Raw genomic sequence first — 26,420 nt, 5'->3', positions numbered from 1 at the left:
TCACTGGGGATCATCCAGCATGGATCCTGCACGTGGGGTGGAGCTGGAGCAGCGCACCAAGCCCTTCCTGCACTCGGGGCACTCGTAGGGCCTCTCCCCACTGTGGAGGCGCCAGCTCAGGAGGGTGGAGTTGTGCTTGAAGCCCTTCCCGCAGTCGGGGCAGCAGAAAGGCCTCTCCTGTGTGTGAATGCGCTGATGCAGGAGGAGACGGGATGACCTCAGAAACCTCTTCCCACACTGGGGACACTCGAAGGGCCTCTCCCCGGTGTGCAGCATCTGGTGCTCCCTCAGGCTGGAGCTCCGCCCAAAGCTCTTCCCACATTCCAAGCAGGTGTGGGGTCGCTCCCCAGTGTGGATCTTGCTGTGGCTGATGAGGTTGTAGCTCTTGCTGAAGCCCTTCCCGCATTCCCCACACTTGTAGGGCTTTTCCCCTGTGTGGATCACCTGGTGCTCCCTCAGATGGGAGCTGTACTTGAAACCCTTCCCACATTCCAAGCACTTGTGGGGCTTCTCCCTGCCATGAGGCTTCTCCACCAGCTCCGAGCTCTGCCTGGATCTCCGGCCGCCTTCCTGGCTCAGGGGGGCTCTTTGCTCCCCGCAGCTCCCTGGGCTGGGTTTGCAGCCCCTCCTCGTGGGGGATCTCTGGGGCTTTTCCTTCTCCATCAGCCCAAGGCTTGGGAATGACAAATCCTGGTTTGGGGAAAAAACAAGGGGTGAGAGCCTTGGGCTGCAGGTTCCTCCTGCAGAGGACATTTCTGGAAGTCTCCAGGGGTTCTGAGTTAAAAAAAAATTTGGAATCTAGTAAAAATCTAGTAAAACCCACACGTCATGGAATGATTTTCTCTTCACCCCCGGGCTATGTGTGTATATGAAATAATTTCTGTTGCACATCCTGAAGCACCATAATTCAGCTCCCAAAATAACCCCCACAGGATATCAGCCCCTCTTGTCTCTCCAATCTGGGGTTTGGTGGTTTCTTTTCCTTGAGCTGCGGGGAGTCCTGTGGCTCCTGGGGTTCCCCCTCTGGGGTCTTGCTTACAGATGACCCAGGGGATTTTGAGGGTCCCAGGGGTCTGTTCTACCCTGATTCTCTGCTCCAGGATTCCATGGATCCCAGGGGTCCCCCAGCTCCAGGCCCTTCCTTCCACTCTTCAGGCTGCTGGATTTCACCCAACTCGAATCACCCCTCTCCTCTCAACTTTTCCCACTCCAGGGGTCTTGAGGTTCCACTCCACTGCTCTTCTGGAGAGGTCCCCAAGACTGATGTCCTCCCCCCACCTCCCCTGGTGATTGCCATGAAGACCCCTAAATATCCCCCAAAGGGGAATCTGAGACTCAGCTTTGGGGTCCTGCAACATCCAAATAATGCCCCAAAAACCCAAATCCTACCAGGGACCACAAAGACATTTGGGTCTTGATTCTGGAATCTGCAAACTCCAAACACTTCCCCGAGTAGAACTCGTCTGGAGGACTCCCTGATACATGTGGGGTGAGCTCCCCCTCCCTGGTCACCAGCAGGATGGAAACTTGTGCTTCTCCTTCTGCTCCTCTTCCTGCTCTTCCTTCTCCTCTCTTACTGTGCCCACCCCAAATCCCCCTTTCCCACCCCCCTCTGCCCCACAGCTGAAGCATCACCGGGTGCTGGGTGGGGGAAAGCGCCCCAAGGAGCTCCCCAAGGATGGACAAGGGGTTTGGGGAACCCCCCAGTGCAGCTCCATCCCTTCCCACAGCCCTGGGGAATTGCTCCAGGGATTGAATGATGGGGACACAAAGTGACTTCCATGGGAACCCCTTTCCTGCTGTCCCCCCTCCTGTTATCCACCTCTCCTATCCCTTTTCCATCATCCCTCTAAATCCCAGCTTCCCTCTGGCTCAGTTTGGGGGGTGACCTTCCCCTCTCCCTCGCAATTTTGGTGTTCTGAACGCCCTTTTATGGCTTCTCCCCCCCTTTCCCTTCTTGTTGAATAAGATGAAAATGCCTGTACAAAAAAATGGTGTGAATCTCCTTTGAGATAGAGCAAGGGACTTGTAGATAAGAAAGTGACAGGAGAAACCATCAGTTTCAGAAAATGTCATTAATCAACAGGAACTGCTGCTCAGCCAAGGTCCTGCTAAATTTCTGAACTTTGTGAAGAAAAAGATTGAACAGACCCGTGAATATCCTGTTTTATACAAAAGGGGAGAATGCTGGGGAGAATGTCGAGTTTGCATATTCTCCTAGAGGTAATTAAGGACATGGACATGCACGGGGACACAGAAGTCGAGAAGGGATTTAGAGAACAGGGGATGGATGGGGTTGGTGTGCTGGGAAGGGACTGGGGGAAGGGGAGAGTGCAGCAATATGGTTAAGGTAAGAAGCAGCAGGAGGAATCTGTGTGGGAAGAAAAGGATGATGGAAAAGAGGAGGAAGAGGAAAATACTCAGGACTGGGATGCTTTTCAGCAGGGTCTTAGCCTCAAAATTTGCCAGGTGATACTTTGAATTCCTGGTTCCCAGGGGAGGAAAAGAAGGTCAGGATGTCAGGGGGTTTCTCTGTGCTGGGCAGCGGCAGCAGCGGGCGCAGAGCTGCGGCACCGGGAGCACGGGCTGGGGGCCTGTGGGGAGCTGCGGGGCCGGGCCGGGGCTGTGGGGCAGCCGGGGCTCAGCGCCGGGCGCTGCCTGACCCCACCAGCCCCGGGCAGGGCCGGCAGTGGCCCCCGGCCCCCAGGAGGCTGCGGGACGCCCCGGCCGCTGCCCGGCCCCGTGGAGCTGCCGGCCCTGCCCGCCGGGGGGGCCGCCTTTGGACACTGCGGCAGGACAGGGACCGGCTCTGGGGTACGGCTGGGGAGGGAACCCTGAGCACAAGGAGGAGGAGCACAAAGAACATCTGGGAAATGCAGAATATACATGGAAAGACGGAGATTTTCTTTTAAGGATTTGGTTTGGGACACTGGAGAAACGAATGATTCTGCAGAAAGCTCGGCAGCTGTCAGAGGATGAAAGCCCAGGGCCCAAGGGGGCCCCAGCACCCAGGGGACGCGCTCGGCCACAAGCACCTGGCACAGGCACTGCCCTCCTGGGCAGGGGAGAGCCCACCCAAACAGCCCCTGGCAAGGAATCAGCCTTCCAGCTGCAGGGCACAGGGGCACTGCAAGCACACACAGCAGCACCCGCAGCAGGCGCAAGTGCACCCCTTGATGGACATGGATTGCCAGGCGGGGTCACAGCTCCCAGCACACCAGGGACCCACCACACTGGAGCCCTTGAGAACACTCAGGGTGCCTCTGCATCCAGAGGAGGCCTCTCCTGATGGACACAGGGGCCTCTCCATCCACTCTGAATCTCAGATGTAAGCAGGGGGAAAATGGTGAAAAAGTTGTTTGATCATTCAGAGGGTAAGTGGGAAAAATGAGCAGGTGTGTTTTCTTCAACCACTATGAGTGGATGTGGGAAACAGATTTCAAATGCATGGGTTCCTACTTCCACCTAACTGTGATTATCATTTACTGGGAAGGGATTCGATGGCTAATGTGGAAATACAGACTTATATTCTAAAAGGTAAAACAGAGCCTAATGCTGTACCTTTGTGTCAGATGAGTGGCAAGGCCTGTGCTAAAGTGAACCCAGAAGTGTGGGCAGCCCCAGGAAAATACAGTCAATTAGATATGGAGCCTCTCCAAATTACTTTCAAGCAACCAGGACAAGTGGTGTCTAAAAGCAACACCCTATTCCAAGGGAGGGAAGGAAGGGCTCACAGCCTGGTACTGAGTCCCTGTTAAAGGCAGGGCTTTTGGAGCCAGGGAACTCTCCCTACAACACTCCTATCCTGCCAGTCAACAAACTGGATGGATGGACACGAGTAGGAAAGACAGAATTTTCAGGTGTTAAAATGAAGATTAACTGAGGCTCCTGCCGTGGGTCTTCGAGACAGGGAAAAAAAATTTGGATTATGTGTGGATATTAAACGGGGTCTTGCCAAAGGAATTCTTCTGCTGAAATGTTTAACCCACTGGCCAGAGTGGCCTCGTTGTCTGCAGAATTGTGCAGACACAGCTCTCATGGGAACTGAGGCCCAAAAACTGATGACAGCAGGAGCATCTCTTATTGTTCAAGTCTGGCATCAAGTTAAAGCTTCGACAACCAAAAGAGCCTCTAAATGGAGGAGCAGTGCTTGGTTGTTACAGTAGGAAACTTGTTCAATGGCATAGGAGGATTTAGAACTGAGGACAGGGAAGGTTTAACCCAGCCTCCTGTTTGAACAGCCTGGAGAGGGGCTGGCAAGAAACCCAACACTGCATGCAAGGGACACAGCTCCAGACCCAGGCTGGCAGAGATTGATGAAACACACCCACCTTGGCACTTTGCTGCTCCCAACACCCAGCCAGGACATCGGCGATTGCACTGATGGAATATACACCAAGCTTATTTCTTTTAAAGCTTAATTCTCTACTCCGGCTTGGTTTGACTTTGCCTTGGGGAAAGAAATTTTAAAGGTTTCTTTTAAGGGATGTTTCACCACTCAACAGAGTTTAACATCTCAACAGACTGGGAACAGCCCAAAAGATACCCACAGAGATAAGGACCAGCAACAAAACATCAAGGCCCAGCAGCAAACAGCAACCAACAGCTCCCCCAGACACTGCCCCCGGCAGAGCTGGAGACACCTGCTCTGGAAAAGGCTCAGAAGGAAATCCAGGAGTGTGCACCTAATGAACAGCAGAGGCAAAGAAATCCGGGTCCAACAGGAAACCAAATGCTAAATAAGAACTCGGCAACTTGGAAGCAATGAACAATAAACAATTTCAATGGGTTCTGGACGGTAAAAAGTTAAGCATAAATCTAGTAAAACCCACATGTCATGGAATGATTTTCTCTGCACCCCCGGCCTATGTGTGTATATGAAATAATTTCTGTTGCACATCCTGACCAGAATCAATTAATGCATTGATTCTCTAACACTAGAAATATTGTTGAAGAATTTTGGTTCTTCTTGCAGTTTCGATTAGAAGATTACACGATTATAATGTTTTTTCTTAATAATCCTACCTGTATATTGCCAGTTAGATTTGGGGTGTTGGGCCAGGGGTGTGAGAATCAGTTTTTAGTCGTAGGAGAAGTAGAAAAAAATCTTTATGGCGTTGGATTTGTTTGTGTATGTGTCTGTATGGCTGTTGTGATGGCAAAATTTTGGTATGAGTTCTTCGACATTCAACTTTAGGCTTCATTTTGAAAAAATAGAAGAGCTTTAAAGGTGACCCTTAAAAGGGTAAAAAGTTAATACTGCATTGTTTAAAAAAAAAAAAAAAGTAGCTTTTAGGGGGGGACACAGGATGGCTCTGGAAGAGAAGCTTCATTCCATGCAACCAGGAAAGCAGCTTTAGAAATGTAAATTAACTAACACTGCGGGGGAGGAATTGGGCTGATTGCCTCTGCCCCTCACCCCAAGCTCTGCCTGCTTGCACTGATGGAATTTGCACAGCTCAAGGCAGAGTCCATGCTGAGGATATCTGACTGCAACAGAAATGGGTTCAGCTGCAAAGGGAAACAGCAAATGGAAAATGCTGGGAAAACTTCACTAAAATAAATGGGGGGGAATCATCCCTGAGCCCACTCCAACATGAGCTGTCACTGTCTATGCCCTATAGGATATATTAGAACACTGGGGTGTTCTTGCTACCACAAGTTCAGCAAAGTCACTTGGGAATCCAAGTATTTGATGTTTAAATTAGAGAAAAGCAGCCTATTGATGCAGCCCTGGCTCCTGAGGGAGCGCCCAAAAATGGGGAAAAAGATGAATAGCCAGCACAACAAATCCTACAACACCATGGACCAGCCCCCAGAAACCCTAACCAATTCATATCAGGAGCCACAGAACCCATTCATCACTTCAATGGCATCATTAGATTACAAGCTGTCCTTGAAATAATAACCAACCAGACAGATCCAGCTCCTGACATTCCTGCTGACCAATCCACTGAAATGAGGAACACAACATTTCACCATGGCATGGGATCAGATTATCTGTTAGCAGAAAAAGGAGGAGGTTGTGGAAAATTCAATGACTCAAAGTGCTGTTTGCAAATAGATGGCAATGGAAAAGTCGAGAAACAGATAACAAAGGAAATAAGAAAGCAGCTCATGTACCAGTCCAAAAGTGGAAAGGATGGGAATGGGACACGGTTTCATGGTTCCCTGGCAGACCATGGGTTAAACAATGTTTAAGAGCAAAATGCTGATTCTCCTCTTATGTGCTACAGCAACCCTCATCTTTTTACCAGTCACACTCTTAAAGTACACCCCAAAAGTCCCAAAACTCAGGGATTCTTCCCAGAGAAAAAGATGCCAGGAGCTGCCTGAATTGAGGGAAAGTGGGAATGTGACCCCCAGACTGAGCAGGAGGGGCCTGGATCCCCCAAAACCAAGCAGGGGAGGGAGTTGGGGATTGGTGGGATGGTACACAAGGGGTAAAAGAATGGAGGGAAAGAAGGGGTTGGGATCCCCAAAGACTGGGGCACGGGGCTGGGAAATCCAGATTGTGTTGGAAGGGGTCTTTAGATTTGGGGAACGAGAAAGGGGGCGAGAGGGGAGGGAAAGGTGCAGTTGGGATGGAAGAAGGGTGGTTCTCTGTCCTGCAGCACTCGTTCCCTGGAGCTTCCTTGCGGCTTTGGAGGTGGTGCAAGGGCGCAGATTTGCACTGGGGGGATCCCCAAGCCCTCTGCCCATCCCACCGTGTCCATCTCGCTGGTGCCCTCGAGCTCCCAGCCCAGCCCCGGCTGCCTGCTCTGCTCCGTGATGCATTTCTACCCTGCCCACATCCAGCTGAGGTGGTTCCAGGGCCAGCAGGAGCTCTCTGTGGTGGCCACCGATGTGGTTCCCAGTGGGGACTGGAGCCACCAGCTCCTGGTGCTGCTGGAAACTGCCCCCAGTGCGGGGTCACCTGCAGCTGCCAGGTGGAGCACGTCAGCCTGGAGCACCCCCTGAGCCAGCACTGGGGCACGGCCCGGCCCCCACAACTCCGGGAGGGGCTGGCAGGACAGGGAGGGGATTTGGGGGTCCTGGGGCTAACTGTGAGCCCCTCATCGAGAACCCCTTTCCCCCTGTCCCACCTCCCCCTATCCCGCCCCTCTCCACCGGGTGCCGTCCCCGCTGCGCTCACCCTAGAGCCCCTCACCTGCAGCCGGAGGATGGAGATGGAGATGGAGATGGAGGAGGAGGAGGAGGAGGAGGAGGAGCGGGAGGAAGAGGAGGGGTAGGGGAGGAGCAGGGGCAGGAAGAGGAGCGGCCGGAGGAGGCTGCACGTGCGTCCGTCGCTCCCCGGCTCCGCGGCCCCTTCCCGCCGGGAGCATCGCCCCGAGAGTCCCCAGGGGACCGGGCACCGAGACCTCGCCCCGAATCCCTTGGGCCGTCCCGGCAGGATTTTTTTGAAGGAGGGAGGGATATTTGGAGCTCACCCGAAGTTTCTTTGGCGGTTTCTGTTTCTTTTTTTTCGGGACGGGGCGCGCGGAGCAATGTTTGGGTCTCGCAGGAGTCTGAAGCTGACCGGAAATCCCTTTTGGGTGGATCCTGCGGGGTTCCTGGGAGGTGGTTTTTTTTTGGAGTTTCCCGGTGCGGCTGCCGGGTGGGTGGGCATGGAGTTCCCCGGAGCCACGTGGCGATCGCCCGCTACCGGCGAGGGGAAGGGGAGCAGCTTTGAGAGGGGGAAAGCGAAAAGGGGGGAGCCCCGGGAGTCCCTGAGCCTGAAATGGGGGCCTGGAGAGGGGAGACCCCGACAGCCGGGAGTGAGGGGAGCCTGGGGAAGGGGCAGCCCAGAGAAAGGATGAGCCTAGAGTGGGGGACACCAAAGTGGGGACCCCAGAGAGAGAGGACCCTGAGACTCCTGAGCAGACAGTCAGGGTAGGAGGGACCCCTGGGACCCCAAAACTCTCAGCATCCCTTAGTGCAACCCCAGAGAGGGGGACCCATGGCACCCTCAGCAGCCCAGAGAAGGGGGACTCCCAGAACCCCGACGTGGGGGGAATCCCAGGAATTCCTGGGAAGCCTGGAGCAGATGGAGACCCTGCAGAGGAAGGATCTCCAATATATGCAGGACTTGAAGCATCCACAAGGGGAAACCCCAGGGAGGGTTTTTTCCTCTGAGTCTTGGTGTTTTGGCGGTTTTTCTTGGATACAAGATACTTGGTGGCTTCTAGAGATGGACTCAGGCAGGAGGAACCCTCAGGCCAATGTGCTCATCCCTTGTTTTTCCCTCAAAACCAGACTTCTTTTTTCCCAAGGCTTGGCCAAACAGAGGAGGAGGATCCTTCCTCATGGTAGTGAGGAAGATGATGCACGACAGCCAGGCAGGTGAGGAGGAAGTCACTGCCCCTTTCCCTTTCTCTTCTGCTCCGTCTCCCAGCCCAGCATGGCCTCTGGCTGCAGACAGCCCTGCTGCCAACACCATCCTGCCAGGGATGGACTGTGGGGATCTCCTTCCCCTTCCCTCTTGGCATGGAGGCAAATCCCATCTTCCCTTCCTTCCTTCCTGCCTTCCTGCCTTCCTCCCTTCCTCCCGCCACTTCCTTCCTCCCTTTTCCTTCATCTTCTTTCTCCCTTTTTTCTTCTTGTTCCTTCTTCTCCTTCTGCCTTTTCCTTTTCCCTCCTCCTCCTCCCATCTTCTCCTTGTCCTTCTTCCCCTGAGCACTGAGCTGCAGACAGAGACCAGAGAGGACAAATCCCCACAGCAGAGCCTCATGGAAGAGGCCGTTTTGAGCAGCTCCAAGGGGCGGGAATCCAACGGGGAGGAAATGCCAAAGGAATCCCCACAAGGAGGGGTTCCAAACCCAGCCCAGGGTGCTCTGAGGAGCAAAGACCCCTCATTGCTTCATCCAGAAATCCACTCTGGTGGTCCATGAGCAGCTTCATGCTGGGGAGAAGCCCTACATCTGCTTGGAATGTGGGAAGAGCTTCAGCCACACCTCCCACCTCTTCATCCACTACCAAGTACACATGGGGAAATGGCCCTGCAAGTGCTTGGGATGTGGGAAGAGCTTCAACTGCAGCTCCCAGCTCATCCCCCACATGCGCCAGCACATGTGGGAATGGCCCTACAAGTGTTTGGAATGTGGGAAGAGCTTCAGCCTGAGCTCAGTCATAGTCCAGCACCAGAAGATCCTCTTGGGAGAACGACCCTACAAATGCTTCAAGTGTGGGAAGAGCTGCCATAGATCCAGCCTGATCAGCCACAAGAAGACCCACAGTGAGGAATGGCCCTACGAGTGTCCCAAGTGTGGGAAGGGGTTCGGACCAGGTCAAATCTCCTCCTGCATCAGCAAACACGCACAGAGGAGAGGCCCTTCTGCTGCTCCGACTGCAGGAAGGGCTTCAAGCACAACTCCACCCTCACCACCCACTGGTACACCGGGGAGAGGCCCTACGAGTGTCCCGGATGTGGGAAGGGCTTCTATCAGAGCTCTGTGCTGCTCCAACTCCATCCCCCATGGGAGGATCTGCACTGGATGATCCCCAGTGACCCCAGTTGGGCAGAGCCCTGCTGACCTGTATTCTGGGTGAACTATTTTGAGAAGATACGTGGCTGGTGGTCTCCACATCCTCCTGTTCCCTCTGGGCACCTGAGTGGAGGCAGGGGCAGGAACATCCATTGGGACTCAGAATGACATCAGGAATTCATTGGGAAGAGTGGATTTGTTGACTTTCAACCCTAAAAGTCTCAGCTCTTCCGTCCAATCCTTTTTTCCTGTGGCATCAAGCAATGTTGGATGGTCTATGAAGTCCTTTCCAGCCTCAGTGGTTCCATTATTCTGATTCTCTATGGCCCACAGATGTCTTCCACAGCCAAATGGTGATGGATTTGGACAAAGAACAAGATTTGGGATGGAAACCCCTCCAACAAGGGCTCTTCCCTGCACTGAACCCAACCCTACAGATGCTCTTATGATGCTGACAAGTAACTCCTTTTTTTTGAGCTTGATTTTATTTCATCCATTTTTATCCCCTACAAAAACATGAAATTGTCGTAAAAATAAAGAAATTGAACAAAGACCTCTAAACTCAATGATTTTACTGTTATTTGGGGGGAAAAATTAGGGCTGGGGAGGATTTGGGAGTGTTTATAGGAATTGGAGGGGGGTTTGCCCTAAAGCTGGGGACACGCAGGACCGGATCACAGAATTAACCAGCTTGGAAAAGACCTTTGAGATCAAGTCCAGCCTCTGACCCAACACCACCGTCACCCTGACCATGGCACTAGGTGCCACATCCAGTTTTAAACAGCTCCAGGGACAGTGGCTCTGCCACATCCCTGGGCAGCCCATCCCAATTCCCAGTCACACTTTCTATGAAGAACTTCCTAATGTCCAGCCTAAACCTCCCCAGTGCAGCTCCAGGCGGTGTCTCCTGTGCTGTCACTGTTCCCTGGGAGCAGAGCCTAACCCCTCCTGCCAGGGACTTGCAGGCAATGATGAGGTCTCCCCTGAGCCTCCTCTTCTCCAGGATAAACACCCCCAGCTGCCTCAGCTGCTCCTCACAGATGTTCTAGACCCCTCACCAGCCTTGCTGCTCTTCTCTGGACATGTTCCAGCATCTCAAGATCCTTCCTAAATTGGGGGCCCAGAACTGGACACAGCACTCGAGGTGCTGCCCAAGCAGTGCCCAGCACAGGGGAAGAATCCCTGCCCTGCTCCTGCTGGCCACACCATTCCTGATCCAGGCCAGGAGCCATTGGCCTTCTTGGCCAGCTGGGCACACTGCTGGCTCATGTCCAGCCTGCTGTCCATCAGTGCCCCCAGGTCCCTTTCTGCCTGCCTGCTGTCCAGCCACTCTGTCCCCAGCCTGTAGCACTGCAGAGGTTGTGGCCAAAGTGCAGGACCTGGCACTTGGAGTTGTTAAACCTCACCTTGTTGGATTCATCCCTGGGAATCCAGCCTGTCCAGGTTCCTCTGCAGAGCCTCCTACCCCCCAACAGATCCACACTCACACCCAGCTTGGTGTCATCTCCATTTTCTGCTGCTCAGAAGAAGCAATGAAGTGGTCAGTAAGTTCTGGTTTTTTCCTTCTCCCGGTGGATTTTTTCATTTTATTTGACACCCCAGAAGCAATTTCTGTGATGGCCTCTGTAAATTGATTCAACAGTCCCAGCAACAAGGCTCTGAATGTGAGTGCTGTGAATGTGGCCTGTGTGGTTTAATTGTCCTCAGCTTAGTGCTCAGGCACTTGGGAGCATTTAAAAATCTGCTAAGCATGAGTCCTGTGACAAAAATACTGAGTTCCCCATCATGAAAGCCCTGTGGGTAGCTCTGATTGAAAGAGGCAATTGCAGTTGTACTGATAAAATTCAGGTGGCAGCCAGAAGAGGGGCAACAGCAGCCATGATCTACAATTCCCAAGGCAAAGACAACAAAACCCTCCTGCTGTCATCTCACCAGGAGTAAAACTGCTGAGAACAGGGCTGGAACCTGATCCTTTCTTTCCCTGAAGGTTGGGTCAGGGCAGCACAGCCAGGGCCTGAGCAGTCAGGGAGGTTTGTGGGTGATTGTTGCTCTAATCAAGGAATTCAATGGAAAAAAAAAATAGTGTGGTGCAGTTGGAGTCTTGGCTTCAGTGCGTGGTGTTGCTGTGCTGGAGGGCAGCAAGGCTCTGCAGGGGGATCGGAACAGCCTGGAGAGATGGGCTGAGGCTGGCCGTGGGATGTCCCCAGGGCCAGTGTCGGGTCCTGCGCTGAGGTCACAGCAGCCCCTGCAGAGCCCAGCGCCCGGGCACCGGGGCTGGAAAGGGCCCTGGGGGTGCTGGGTGACCGCAGCTGAGCAGGAGCCAGCAGGGCACAACTCCCTGAAGGGCCTGGAGCAAGGGGGAATTGGTCTCTTCCCCCCCAGAAAAGCGATGGGATGAGAGGAAATGGCCGCAAGCTGTGCCAGAGAAGGTCTAGGTTGGACAGAGGAACAGTTTTTTCCCTGAAAGTGTGGTCAAGCACCGGAACAGGCTGGCAGGGCAGAGGGTGAGTCACATCCATGAAGGCATTTCAAGCACCTGAAGATGTGGCACTCGGGGACGTGGCTGTGGTGGCCTTGGCAGTGCTGGGTTGGCAGTTGGACTTGATGAGCTCACAGCTCTTTTCCAACCTGAACAATTCTGTTCTCCTTAGAAGACTTTGCTTCTCTTGTGAGGTCCCATTTTTCTCTGTCAGCTCAAGCTCTGTGTCTGTGGGAGAGGAATCTTGAAAGAGAGGAATTTGGTCTGGAGATGGGCTGCCCTCAACGTGGAAAGCATTCACCAGAACTAAACACATTTGTATTCCTGTAAGAAGGGAATAAAGGAGGGACAGTTTCTGTTTCCAGGATAGCTTTGATTTGTTCTTATCCACAAAGGAAAAGACAGCTGTCCTTTCAAAAGAAAGCACTTTGGAATGGCACAGGCTTGCTGGACTTAGAGTCTCAATCCTTCTGTTGACAAACCACACAATTTGATTATGGGAAGGGGAAAATTTCCTATTTATTTTCTTTAACTAGAAGTATTTCAGCATCTCTGCTTAAAAAAACGCAAAAAACCAAAAAACCAAAAAAACCAAAAACAAAAACAAAAAACAAAAACAAAAACAAACAACCCCAAACCCCCCCAAAAAACCAAACAAAAAAAACCCCAAAAAACACCCCCACAAACCAAAACCAAACCAACCAAACAACAACAACAACAAAAACAAACAAACAAACAAACAAACAAAACAACCCAAAAAACCCCAAAACAACAACAACAACAACAACAACAACAACCAAAAAAAAAAAAAAACCCAAAAAAAAAACCCAAAAAAACCCAAACCCCAAACTCCACTACCACAGCTTTCCAGAAGAAAACAGATAGGAAAAACAGAGAAATTAAAAGCTAGTTTTTCAATCAATAGAGAATATTGTTGGCTTTGGCTTTGGCTTTTTAAAGACAACCATTGTCCCAAGAGGCCTTGCTTTTTATTTTATTCAATGCTACCTTTCTTCTTCTTTGCCTCAGCAAATTGAGAGGTTTTTCTTTTCAAACCCATTCCTGCGAGGCAGACAAGATTAATCAGAAATCATTGCCAGTGGCTGTTTTCAGCATGGGCTGTACTTGCCCAGCTGAGGCTGTGATGGGCAGGTAAATGTCCCTCCACTGTCCCTGTGGCTCCGTGCCTGGCAGAGTCTGGTGCTAAATGCTCACACCCCAGACTGAAAGACTGCAGCTGTGTTTACATTCTCCCAGTCTGGAAAGGAAATGGAGAAGATATATCACGGGAAGAGTTTTGGATGGAGCCCAGACCTCATCAATCACTGCAGGAGCCACACTGGGTGGAAGCCCTATGAGTGAGAGGAGTGTGGGAAGAGGTTCAGGAAGCTCTCTGTCCTGATCAACCACCAGGGATCCACACAGGGTCAAAGCCCTGCGAGTGCTTGGAATGTGGGAAGAGCTTCAGTTGCAACTCTCACCTGATCCAGCACCAGAACATCCACACAGGAGACTGCCCCTACCAGTGTGGGGAGTGTGCAAAGGGCTGTAGCCAGAGCTCCCACCTGGGGGTACGCCAGCACATCCACAGGGGAGAGGCTCTACCAGTGTCCTGATTGCGGGAAGACCTTCTCCATAAGCTCAGCCTTAACCAGGCACACACGGGGTGCCTGTAAAGGAAAGCCCTGCATGTGCCCCAAGTGTGGGAAGAGCTTCGTGCACTGCTCCAGCTCCATCCCCCATGGGAGGATCCACGTTGGATGATGCACAGTGGCCCCCGTTGGGCAGAGCCTTGGTGATTTATGGTCCTGGTAAGCAATGTTGGAGAGACACCTGGCTGGTGGGTTCCACATCTTGGCTCCCTACAGGTACCTGGATGAACACAGACAGGAACATCCATTGGGATGCCAATGGACTTCAGCAGCTCATTGGGAAGAGCAGACTGACTTTCAGCCCCATAAAACTCACCTTTCCTTTTCAATTATTTCTTCTGGTGGCATCAGGGAACACTGATTGGTCTTGGACATCTTTTCTAACCTGAATGATTCCACAATACTAATTCTCTCTGGCCCACAGGCATTGTCTTGGGGATGGTTTTTTTAATTCCATATCGTTTTTGGGGCTTTTTGTTTCTGTGGTGGTCGTTGGTCCCCCCTCACCTCCCCCAGCTCTGGGAGTGTAGGGATGGGTGAGAGCCAGCCCAGGATTTCCTGTGAGAGCGGCCAATCTGCTCAATGGCCATGTTGTGTCCTGCCTCTGACCAGAGATACTGTTGCTTGTGGGTTTTGCCTGTTTCTTTTTGTTTATTTTCCTTCGGCACTGTGGCTGCACTTGCTGGCTTCCTTCTCTGGTTCTGTGCTGCTTGGGAGCCCAAAGCCAGTGTGTACCATGCCAGGAGCTGGGACCAGGAGCCCCCAGTCCCCTGCCAGGGTCTGCCCCCTTTGCACAGCCTGACCCAGGGACCGGCCATCTCAGATGAGCTACCCAGGGGAGCAATTTCCCGCTCAGCCCCACTCTTCTCTGCCGCTGCTTCAGGGCTTCTTGGTACACTGTTACCCCACATCCAGACACCCTGCGGCTTTGGGCAGGGCCCCAGAGTTTCTGCTATCTTTTTTTCCCCCACTTCCAGGTGTGCAGGCATCTGCCCTTCCGGCTGCTGTTCCAAGGTTCCTGCTGCAGCCCATTTCGCCGCCTGGAGGGGCACTGGGATCAGCTGCCCCAGTGCGTTTGCCAAGGAAATCTCTTTTCCGTCTCTCCTGCCAACCCACCCATCATGGCCGCACCCGCCGCAGCGCCCCCTGCAGCCGCGGAGGAATCATCGCACCCGCCCTGCCCGGCGGGGAGCCACCAGCGCCCCTGCCGGCTGTGACCGTAACTGCACCAGCGGGGAAGGAGCCTGCGGCGAGAGGCGCCTGGGACTGGGTTTGTGCTTCTGTTTGTTGGTGCTGCCGTTGTTGTTGTTTGTTTGCCTTATGATACACATATATGCTAGTACAGAACTGTTATTTCTTTTTTCATATCTTTGCCTGAAAGCCCCTTAATTTCAGGTTTATAATAATTCAGAGGGGAGGGGGTCATATTTTCCATTCCAAGAGAGGTTCCCGCCTTCCTTTATAGGCACCTGTCTTTCCAACCAACATTTCTTTGGCCCTATCCCAAGAGCTTTCCAAAGGGTCAAATATTCTCTAGATGCCAACCATATCATACAGTGGCTGGTGTTGCTGATATTCTATTTAGCATTTAGAGATAAGGTGAGACTGCCTTGGGTTACCACTCTAACATGTAGTCACTCTACCCTAGTGACTAGGGATGCTGCCACACAGCCTGACGCTGCCCAACAGCCCACCTCATAAATAAACCACCCAGATTGGGTGGGGTTAATGGAGAACATACAACAGCTGCTGAGGGAATGTACTTCTCCAGCTGGTGGGTAACCCTCTCCCTGCCTCAAAGAGGGAGAGTCTGATGGTGCAGCACTGGAACCCATGGATGTTACAACTGTCCAGGTTCCAGCTGAACCACATGGGCAGTCACAGCAAGCAGCTGTTCCCCTATGCAGAGGGGGAAGTAAAAGACATCATTAACAGTGTGCCCCATTAACGATTATGAGGAACCAGGGCCCTCACAACCAGCAAGGGGGCCAAAAGTTGAAATCATCAACTGAGTCCCTGTCAGACCACAGTCTCTGTAATCTGTAAAAAGACATTGTACAGCAGGGCTGTGAGGCTTATTCGACCTAGTTACTCTGGGTTTAGGTCCTTACGGGTCCAGGAGTGCAACTGAATGGTGGCAAAGCAAGGAATTTGGGGTCCTTGACCCAGGACATGGGTATTGGTCAGGTGTTCTTGAGGGAGGCATGGCCCCTTTCCCTCCCTCTGTGAGTGGCTTTTAACGAGTGTAAGAAAGAGGTTGTTCACAGAGACAGAATGCAGGATTGCTGTCCTAAGACCATTGGAAGACCATTGAGGAAGGAAGTGGCAGTACTAGAGGAACTCTCTGGAAGGGGCCAACAGCACCATCATGACAATGTCAGGTGCACAAGGCAAATGTTGTGGAACGTGGCAATCTGGGGCCATCCTAATACAACGTCTTCATTGCAATGGTGAATGCTGAGGACAGCTGAGAGACAGTGGGTTCTGTAGCCAACAGGCTCAGGTATTATGAGAGTATGGTCAATGTCCTGATGCACACTCATGTCTCTGCTTTGGTTAATTACCAAAGAGGAGTTTAAAGAGGAAATTAGGGAGGTGAGAGAAGAGGTGAGAAAGAACAGTTCCCACGTGGCGCCAGTGCAAGTCACAGGCCCTGGCATCAAAGTCCAATGTCCCCCAGCTAGACAGAGGGGGTACACCCAATGAGCTGAGCTGAGGTTCTTCCTTTGTGACCATGGGGAAGACATGAAAAGGTGGGATGGCAAACCCACTTATCTCCTGGCAGCAGGGATGTCAGCTCAAAGACGAAAACACTAACCGAGGGAGTTCGGCTAAAGTGAAGGTAGCCTCAGCCTCCCATGACCGAGCTGCTGGTACAACAGAAGGGAAGATGATGTGTCAGATCCCTTGAAGGAACCTGTAGGATGTATGTTGAGGGAGGGAATGATAACCAGGGCTAGAGAGGCCCTGCCTCTAGCCAGGTAGAGGCATGGGAAAATGGGGTCTTTTGGACAGTACGGATCTGATGGCCTGGCACAAACCGGCGCTGCCGCTGGCGGGGCTCAGGGCCGAGCCCGGGAGTGACCACACGGGTGGGGAGGGACCCGCTGGACAGGGCAGGGACCAACCCCACGGACAGATCCCACGCCCTGGAGCAGGGCAAGGATTCCTGTCCCTGAGGGGGAAGCAGTGGCACAAACTGACTGTAACTCCCATCCCTTCTCCCTGCACCGCTGGGCAGAGGAGGGAGGGAACCGGGGGTTGTGTTGAATTTTTACATTCATTGTTACAAAGCAGAGTCGCAAGGGGAGCTCCGCTTTCAGCTTCTGATGAGGGAGTCCAACGTGGGTGCTGGGACTTCTGTAACCTCAAGGTATTACTTGGTACTCGACACTTTAGTTTTGGCAATATGAGGCCCTTCAGCAGCAATGTCTCTCCCAGCCACTGGTTTCTGGCTCAGACCCAGCTCACAACTGGGATAAGAAACCCAAAGTCCCAACAGAAAAAGCTCTGCCGTCACTTTTTTTCCCATATTTTTATTTCATTTCATTTCATTTTAGGTATCATATATAGTCTGCATTTTTTTTCTTTTTTTATAATCCCATATTTATTTACTATGTCCCCCCCAACCCTTGTCCCCTCCTGGAGGTTTGTGGGGAGGTGCCATCCCACAGCCCTTCCTGCCCCAGCACTCACGGCCGCTCCAGTGCCATCAGGCCCTGGCTCGAAGGGAAAGCACAAAACCCTCTGGAAATAAAGCTGGTCTGGGGGAAAACCCTGCAGGGGGGATTGAATCCCACGGACAGTGCTGGCTGAGAGTTGGAGATTCCAAATGCTCCAAGGGGCTGGAGGGAACTGCGCTGGGGCCTCAGGGGCTCCCTGGGGGCACCTCCGAGATTCCCGAGCAGAGTGACCCCTCCCACTCCCCAAAATCGGCAGGTTTGGGTCAGCTGAGGAAAAGAGCTAGAAAAGGGACTGGAAAGGGGATGGAGCTTGAGAGGACCCCTCAGCCATCATCTGGAGCTGCCACAGGAAAATCTCCCAGAAACCAAGAAAATAAATGGAAATAATAATGAATTTTTAAACCCTTTCTTCTGCTGTTTCCAGAAGATCCTGGCTGGGTCCTGCCAGGAGTTGCCAGGGGCAGGGGGGGAGATCAGGGCTTGATTGTGGAGAAGTTTAATTCAGGTGAGGAAACTTTGACTGTGGGGAGAAAATGTGAATGGGAGGGGATGATTTGAACTGGGGAGAGAAAATGTAGTCAGGAGAGGAGACCCCCAGCCCTCAGCCGTGTCCCAAAGGTGCTGCCAGCGGTTTCCCTGCCCCGACCCCCGGGTTGAAAACACACAAGGGAGAGGCCCATTCACTGTGCCAACTGCGGGAAGAGCTACAAACGCAACTCCCACCTTGTTGTGCACCAGCACATCTGCACTGGGTAGAAGCCCTACGAGTGTCCTGAGTGTGGGAAGAGCTTCTCCTACAGCTCTGCCTTGGCCTCACAGAAATGGACCCACGGATAAGAGAAGCTCTGTGAGTGCCCCGAGCGTGGGAAGGGCTTTGTCCCCTTGTCCAGCTTTATCACCCATCAGAGTGACCCACCAGAGACCTGGTGACTCCCATTCTGGGTGATCCATGTTTACATACAGCGTATTGGGTTTTGGTGGCCAGGTTTTGGAAATGAGGGGGGCATTAAAGCAACACAAGAGAAATTGTGTAAGGGAAAAGAAAGCAAGCATCAGAGCATAAAGATACACAGTCACCAGCCCTGGATCCAGCAACAAAAGTTTTGGTTTTGATTATTACAATGTCCTTGTCCTTGGTTTAAGTGAGGGTCCCAGGATGGACCCCTTGGGGGTTGGGAAAGCCCCAGAAACACCAAATTCTGTGGGTCAGTATGGATTCAGGTTTGGGTGAATGGCCAGGTACCTCCTCTGGGGGGAGTTTTACGCTGTCTGATGTCACACTGTGGATCCTGGGGCACTTTGGGCGGCTCTGATGGTTTATGGCCCCTTCTGAGATGTGGTCCTGCCTCTCCCAGCAGCGCAGTTGAGCCAGGTATGGCCCGTGTGGAGGGATGAAAACCTCCAGCCCTCTGTGTGAATGTCCTGGGCCTTCCCAGGGGAGTTTCCAGAGCTGAGGCAGTTGTGTAAGGGAGGGCATTGCCCTGCTGCAAAGCCCTGTCCCACCTGGCAGCATCTGCTTCTGACTGGCCTCTTCCCTTCCCTGGCTCCCAGCCCAGCTCATCCCGTCTGGGGCTGGGTGTTCACCCCTCTGCCCCTGGGCACTTCCCATGCCCACGGCCAGCCAAGCCCCCTCTGCTTTTGCCAGAGGTTCGAGCCATGATCCCGGGACATTTCAGTCCCTCACAGCTCTGCTCCCCAAAAGCAGAGAGGAATGGATGGTGCCTCAAAACGACTCCATCCCACTGAAAATGGCTCAGCTCCACCTCCAAACCACTCAATCCCACCTCAAAATTGTGGGGTATGTCCTGAGCCCAAATTACTCCCAGTTGTGGATGTTCCTTGTCCACAAACTTCACCCAGTTGTTGCCATCGAGGAAGTGACAGTGGGCTTTTCCCCAAAAATGGAACACACCTGTGTGGGAAAGGAGACAGGTGAGGGGGTGCCTCCCCTCACTCCCCAGCAGACCCCAGCATGCCAGAGCAGGTTGGGGGCTCAAGGGACCACCCTGGATGCCCCATTCCCACCCTCCTCTGCCCCACGGCCCCCACAGCACTGGCTGCTGGGTGGGGTCACCCCCACTGCCAGCCCCCCAGGGAGGGACAGGGAGGTTGGGGACTGAAGGAGATGGAGACGGGGGAGAGAGAGAAGGGGCTCCCTGCTGCAGACTCATGAGGTGCAGCCTGTCCCAGTGCTCCTTCAGGTGGTGAAATGCCCTGTATCAGGAACCTTGTAGCAGGAGGCTGGAGCAGCAGATACGAGCACACCTGCCGTGGGAAATGAAGTGTACCAAAAACTGAAACCATGCCTGGAGCCACAGGGGTCCAATGGACATGAAGTGTGTGGTAAACAAATGTTGTTCCTTTGCTAGGTTGTAAACGTAAGTTATAAGCTAAGTGTTGCTAAGTGTTGTTTTTCTGTCAAATTGCTGAGTAGAATGTGGAAGTTATAGCTCTAAGTTAGGTTAAATACTGTTAAGTGTTATTCCTCTGTTGAATTGCTAGGCCTAAGGTGAAAGTTAAGTTCCAAATTATGGTAGAAGTTCAAGTGCTGCTTAGTGTTAGTGTTTTAGGCCAAGTTCCTTTTAATCCTTGCCTGCACTGTCTTTTATCCCATGCACCTAAACACAACACAACCATCATCCCCTAGGTTTTTCTCAGTTAATTTCTGTTTTGGTTGCCTGGATTTTGTTTGGTTTTGTTGTTGTTTTTTTTTTTTTTGTTGCCTGGTTTTTTTTTTTTTTTTTTTTTTTTTTTTTTTTTTTTTTTTTTTTTTGGTGTTGTTGTGCCTTATCTGTCCTATAGGCAGTAGAGTGAATCTTGCCAGTGAACTTGTTGTGCTTTGTTGCTTAATGTTACCGTGATTGAAAAGGGTCTTGTCCAGTTAAATATCTCCCAAGACTGCAGCCGTCTCAGTGGCCAGGACCTGAAGTGGAAGGGGCGTGGAGTTCAAACCAACGAGAGTATCCAGACCGGATCTTTCAAATGCACTGTGTAAGGGGGGCTTGGGAATGAGTGTTGCCTGTTGCCACATGAACTTGAAGGTGAGTAGTCTCTGTCTCCTGCGCCCTCTCCCCCCAACACGTGACCTTGAATCATGATTTTAAAGGGTTAAGATTTTAGCTGAGGGTCAGAACCAATTTATATTGAAATTAGATACACCAATGATAGGTTAATGATGCTTAAGCTAAAGCTAATTGTTATATTATGACCTCATTGGTAGAAGGAAGTGGAGCAAGTGAACCATTATAGGAACATATTGAAACCAGTAGAACAACGCCCAGTGCTGTGTTAATCCATCATGAAGCAGGGGGCCTCGGATCATACCAGAGGGTCACAGACACCTGACAAAGACATTCCTGACTTCATCCCTAGGACCGCTGACCCAATTGGAGACCACCAACCCAATTCAAGAGAAGAGTTGCACATGTGTGAAGGACTAATAGCTTCATTTTAATACAAAGCGGGGATGGGAGGTGCTGGGGTTGTGCATGTGTATTATTTTGGGAAATAAACAGAAGGCAAAGAACCTTGTGCAGTGTGGTCACACATTTTGGGGACAACCCTGCGCGTGCTGCCCACCGGTGTAATAAACATACAACTTTCTAACTTTAACTATTCAGGGAGTCTTTGTCCTCGATCTTCAGTTTTAACGACTCAGTCTGATTTTTTGCCGGTGCTCCAGGCGGGATCTCTCCCGATTCTTCTTCCAGCTCCTGGGCCTCTCCTCAGCCATTTAGAGAGCCAATCAGAGCGCTCGGCGCTGATGACTCTCCAGTTGCCAGGCAGACCCACAGCGCCCAGAGCTCCTCACCTGGACTCCACCTGTGCTCCACCTTCGCCCCTGGACTCTTCCGCGAGGGGAATTTGGGGAGGGGGGAGGTATCAGACCCTGCCCGGCGCTGGCCATGGGGCGGGGGGCGGCAACTGGGGCCGCACTGGTGGCACTGCTGCTGCTGGGAGCCCCCCGGGCTGGGGGCGCGGAGCTCTCGGGTGAGCGGGGGGGTGGGAAGGGAAGTGTTAGGAGGGTGGGAACGGTGGGGTGTGGAGGGAAAAGGGGGAGGTGGGACCCTCAAATTGATGTGGGGGGTGGTGCTGGCGGCTAAGGAGTTATGGAAAAGGGGGAGGAAAATACGGAGAAGGGTGGAAAAGAGGAAGAGGGGCCGCGGGAAGAAAGGGCCTACAAGGGGTTGCACGTGGGGCACAAGGGGTGCAGACTGGGGATCCGGAGTTGCCTCTGAGCTCTTGGTTTGCTGTGGGGTGCTGGGGGCTGCTGGTGAGGCACCCTCTGACCTGTGTCCTGCACACATAGGAGTGTTCCAGGAGATGGTTAAGACCGAATGTCACTTCTTTAACGGCACCGAGCGGGTGAGGTTCGTGAAGAGGTTCATCTACAACCGGGAGCAGTACGTGCACTTCGACAGCGATGTGGGGCACTTTGTGGGGGACACCCCATATGGGGAGGAGGTTGCCAGGCACTGGAACAGCGACCTGGAATGGATGGAGCACAGACGGGCTGCGGTGGACAGGCACTGCCGGCACAACTACGAGTTGTCCACCCCGTTCCTCGTGGGGCGCCGAGGTGAGCGCGGGGAGAGCGTGTCCCCTCGTGAACCTGGAGCCCCTCAAAACCTCCCTGGGAATAACCCCAGACATGTCAGCCCTTTCTGTGCCCTTCCCTGTGGCCTTTTGCCCACCCCGCAATGTCCCGGAGCTCTCCTTGTCTCTCCCAGTCCATCCCAGTCTCTCCCAGTGCCCCTCGTCGTGTCCATATCAGCCTAGCGCGCTGCTGACGCCTCTCAGCCAATCAGAGCGCGTGTCTCTGATGACTCATCGGTTGCCAGGCAGATCCGCAGCCAAGTGTCCCGGGCACTTCACTCCCAGTGCCGCGCGCGTCATTCCCAGTTCCTCCCAGAGCCGCCCCAGATCCTCCCAGTGCCACAGAAATCCCTCCCAGTGCCAGGCACTTCATTTCCAGTCCCTCTCAGTCCATTCCCATTCCATTCCCAGTCCTTCTCTGTCCACTCTCGGACTTCCATTCTCTCTCCCAGTGCCCTCCCAGCATTCTCCAACCCCCTCCCAGTCCCTTCCCAATCCCTGTCAATGTTACCCGAGTCCTTCTCCGCGTCTCCCATGTCACGCGCATCTTATTCCAGTGTGTCCCCGCTCTCCCCCAGTGCCCCCCACCGTGTCCATCTCGCTGGTGCCCTTGAGCTCCCAGCCCAGTCCCGGTCGCCTGCTCTGCTCCGTGATGGATTTCTACCCTGCCGAGATCCAGGTGAGGTGGTTCCAGGGCCAGCAGGAGCTCTCTGTGTTGGTCACCGACATTTTGCCCAACGGGGACTGGACCCACCAGCTCCTGGTGCTGCTGGAAGCGCCCCCCCGGCGCGGAGTCACCTACACCTGCCTGGTGGAGCACGTCAGCCTGGAGCACCCCCTGAGCCAGAACTGGGGTACGGCCGGCCCCCACAGCGCCGGGAAAGGGGGAGTGGGACTGGGGGGTCTGGGAGGGGAACTGGTGGTAGCTGGGAGTAACTGGGAGGCAGTTTGAGGGAGGCAGGGGGTAACTAGGAAAAGGGTTTGGATGGCCTGGGAGGGCAGAGAAGAGTTTTGGAGGATGCTGGGAAGACTGGTATGCAGTTAAGGGTTTCCTGATGGATTCTGAAAGGGAACATCCTGGTGGTGCTGGATGTAACTGGAAGGGAGTCTGACGGAGCTGGAGGGGCTGGAAGCAGGTTGAGGATGTAAAAGTGGGGCTGGGATGGGAGTTGAGTGTGCTTCAATCTACTGGCAGTGATCTTGGTGAGTCCTGGTGGGACTGGGAAGGGACTGGGAAAAGGTTTGGGAGATCATTGGGAGATGGTGTCAACTGGGAGGGGGTTTGGGGTCCTGGAGGGATGGGAAATGGATTTTGGTGGTACTAGGGAGGTTGGATGGGGATAGGAAAGAGGTCTCATGGTCTTGGATGGGCTGGAGGGGTATGAGGGTGCTTGGAGGGGCTTGGGGTGTCTGTGAGAGGTTTGGGGGTCCTAAGCCCTGCGGAACCCCCAGAGATGCCACCGGACAGTGCCCACAGCAAGATGCTGACGGGGGTCGGGGGATTTGGTGTTTCTGGGGCTTTCCCAACCCCCAAGGGGTCCATCCTGGGACCCTCACTTAAACCAAGGACAAGGACATTGTAATAATCAAAACCAAAACTTTTGTTGCTGGATCCAGGGCTGGTGACTGTGCATCTTTCTACTTTTATACTTATTTCTTTTCCTTTATAAATTTTCCTAAGTGTTATTTTAATGAGAGATGGTAACAAAAAGGGTTCCAAACCTGCTTTACATGGCAAAGAAATTGTTCTAAAATAAACCCAACAGAGATATATTGATAAACACAGATCAGTCACTGTTGTTTTACTTTAATCTGTGCCAGGGCATCCATGAACCAGAACCTTGGTTATCTTCACCTTCAGGAGTGGATCAGAACAGGAGCCACTGTTGGAAGCTTCTGGAAGACATGGGGGAAGCTTCTGGAAGCTCCTCACAGAAGCCACCCCTGGAGCACCCCTGTTTCCAACACTGATCACACAAACCCAGCACACTGCCCGACATGGATTACCAGGAACAGGGGTCACCAGGTCTCTGCCCAGCGGGGCTCACTGTGGATCACCCAGCGTAGGTCCTTGTTGCCTTCTGCTATAAGGCAAGGCGACCTGGTTTCGACAAGCAGCACGGCGACCCAGACTCACCAGGGTCACTCGAGCCAAAGACACAATGCTGACACCAATGTGCTGGGCGGTCAAAGGCGTGTATTGTCTCATCTCGTAGGGTTATATAGTCTAGGGGGCTTCACTAGGTCAGAAGGGGGTCTGCAGTGCCATCTATGGTTAGTAAGGAGTGGAAAGTTACTACAGTTAGGGGGGTTACATTCCTAGTTACATTCCTAGGGTGATCGCTTATCTCAGGGGATTGAGGGAAAAGGAAATCCTGCTGCTTTCCGTCACATTGCGTGACCTTCCGTTCGCCTGTCCCTATCTACCAAATCTCCCCCCACCCTTTTTCACAAATGAATGAGGTAGTCATAGACATAGGCACTGAAATGAGGTATAAGGTTGTAATTTGACAAGGGAAAGGGGTTTGGTAAACCTGAGTAAGTTTTTGCCAGGCAGGCAAATTTAGAAAATCTTGTGACTGGCAGTGTTCCCGGTTGAATTCACAGCATTTGTTGCCGGCCTATGAACAGGATGTTGGCCCATTCTAGGCGGGTCTGAACGAATGAAACTAGCTTGTTCAGCAGGCATGGTCCGAAGGTAATAGGTAAAAGTAGCATTGCCAATGGACCTATTAGGGTAGAAATTAGGGTGGGTAGCCATGATGATCGATTGAACCAGGACTCGAACCAACCCTGCTGGGCTTCCCTGTCTTTCTGTCTCTGAGCCGGTCTGTTTCGGAGTTCTGCCATGGAGTCTCTGACGACTCCGGTGTGGTCTGTGTAGAAGCAGCATTCCTCTTTCAAGACGGCACACAGGCTTCCTTGTTGCATGAACAGGAGGTCCAGTCCTCGCCTGTTCTGCAGGACCACTTCTGAGAGTGAGGAGACTGACTTCTCTAGGCAGGAAATGGATTTCTCGATCCTCTGCAGGCCCTCATCGATGGTCATCTGCAGCTGGGACAGCCCTTGGTGTTGGATCGCTAGGGCTGAGACACCTGTGGCCGTTCCGGCTGCTCCTAGGCCGAGCAGCATTGCGATAGTTATACCTGTCATTATTTCTCTTTTGAGGCTGGGTTCCTCAAAAAGGTGGTACACCTCTTCGTCTGAGTGGTACAGGACCCTAGGAACAATCAGAACTTGGACACAGAAGTCGTTAGAGTCATTGAATTTGGCAAGGAACACACAGGGACTTACTCCAGATCGCTGGCAAACCCACATCCCAGATGTGGATGGGACTACCCGCTTATTGTTCTTTCTGTCGTGCTTGACAACTTTGGTGCAAATGTTGCCTTTCTGGACTTGACTCAGGGTGATTCCTTTTTGGGGGGTGTCCCACCTGCACTGGTGAGGGCCGTCAGCTGTGGAGTAACTGAAGGGGGTATTTAATGTGACTCCTTCGTAAAAGGGGGGTTTGACATCGTAACAAAGCCAGCAGGAATCGGTTAGGTTCGGGTTGGATTCGTTCAGGGATAGAAAGGTAGCTTCTAGCATGCGAAGGATTGGGTCCGAGTCTGACCCGGCTGAGCAGTCTATCTGAAAGGTTTCCGCATGGCCGGTCGGGATATCGGTGACCTTTGTGGGCAAGGCTTTAGGGTAGGTCGTGTTTCTCCCTTTCTGCGTGTTTTTAATCACTTTGTTGGGTCCGACTGCTCGGGGTGCCGACGGTTGGAGCCTGATGATTCACACGTTCACCCCCTCTTTCGACCCTTGAAGGACTACTGTCCACGCTTTGCCTATGGCCCAACTAGGGTGATCTGGCTGCAAAACCGTCATGTTGTAGTCTGTGCATTTCCGAAATTTAGGAATTTTAAGACGGTTTCGATAGAAACTTCCCTGGAGGAAGACGGGTGTTTTACAGCCGGCGGGTGCCCAGGTGAACTGTAAGAATTTGTTGGGCTCTTGTGGCTCCCACCCAGGCCCTGACGGTCTGGCATCTGTAACAATGGTTTCGCAGCCCCAGTACCCACAATATCCCCACCCCGGGTGATTGCCGTAGTTTTTTCCTGGGTTTGAGGCTGGGCACCAGTAGGATAGGTACATGTGTGTGGCATGTGAGGATGCGAAAGTACTGCTGGCGGTGCTGCGCAACTCTGCCATTGTGCTGCTGGCGGGGGTGCGAAACCGACTGTCTCCTGGCGGGGCACGGGGTACGAGGGTGCCCTGCCCCACTGGGGGTTGGCACCGATGGGCCGTCTTGCACTCGCAGCGGGAGGAGGCTGAGTATGGCCCGCGCGCCCCCTCCCTTTCCCGTTTCCCCGGGGCCGGGATCTACAGTCCCTAGCGAAGTGGCTTCTCTTCCCGCAGCTCCAGCAGATCCCTCTCGGGTGTCGTTGGAGCAAGGGTGCTGCCAGGGAATGCTGTGCCGGCTGGGGACAGCTCGCTGCGACGTGGCCTGCCTGACCACATTTAAAGCACGCCATTGCGCTGGTTAGGGTGCGGACGGCCG

General features: G+C 53.0%; 2 protein-coding genes across 2 annotated transcripts; one reads left to right on the top strand and one right to left on the bottom strand.

Annotated features, from left to right (window-relative positions):
• LOC121337734 (gastrula zinc finger protein XlCGF49.1-like) lies at positions 1–663 on the bottom strand. The gene has a single exon (XM_041408003.1). It carries the CDS (start codon positions 661–663, stop codon positions 1–3), a length of 663 nt encoding a protein of 220 aa, XP_041263937.1.
• A 20,505-nt stretch (positions 664–21,168) lies between these two features.
• Positions 21,169–24,850, top strand: LOC121337733 (class II histocompatibility antigen, B-L beta chain-like). Its single transcript, XM_041408002.1, has 5 exons — positions 21,169–21,268; positions 21,588–21,857; positions 22,453–22,728; positions 23,327–23,380; positions 24,759–24,850. Exons 1-5 carry the CDS (start codon positions 21,184–21,186, stop codon positions 24,848–24,850), a joined length of 777 nt encoding a protein of 258 aa, XP_041263936.1. The 5' UTR covers positions 21,169–21,183.
• Positions 24,851–26,420: the final 1,570 nt, after the last annotated feature.

Source organism: Onychostruthus taczanowskii, unplaced genomic scaffold, assembly GCF_017590055.1.
Source record: "Onychostruthus taczanowskii isolate IOZ18803 unplaced genomic scaffold, ASM1759005v1 scaffold284, whole genome shotgun sequence".
Classification (NCBI taxonomy): domain Eukaryota; kingdom Metazoa; phylum Chordata; class Aves; order Passeriformes; family Passeridae; genus Onychostruthus; species Onychostruthus taczanowskii.
The sequence above is the reverse complement of the archived record's forward strand: the minus strand, read 5'-3'. Positions and strand labels throughout refer to the sequence as shown.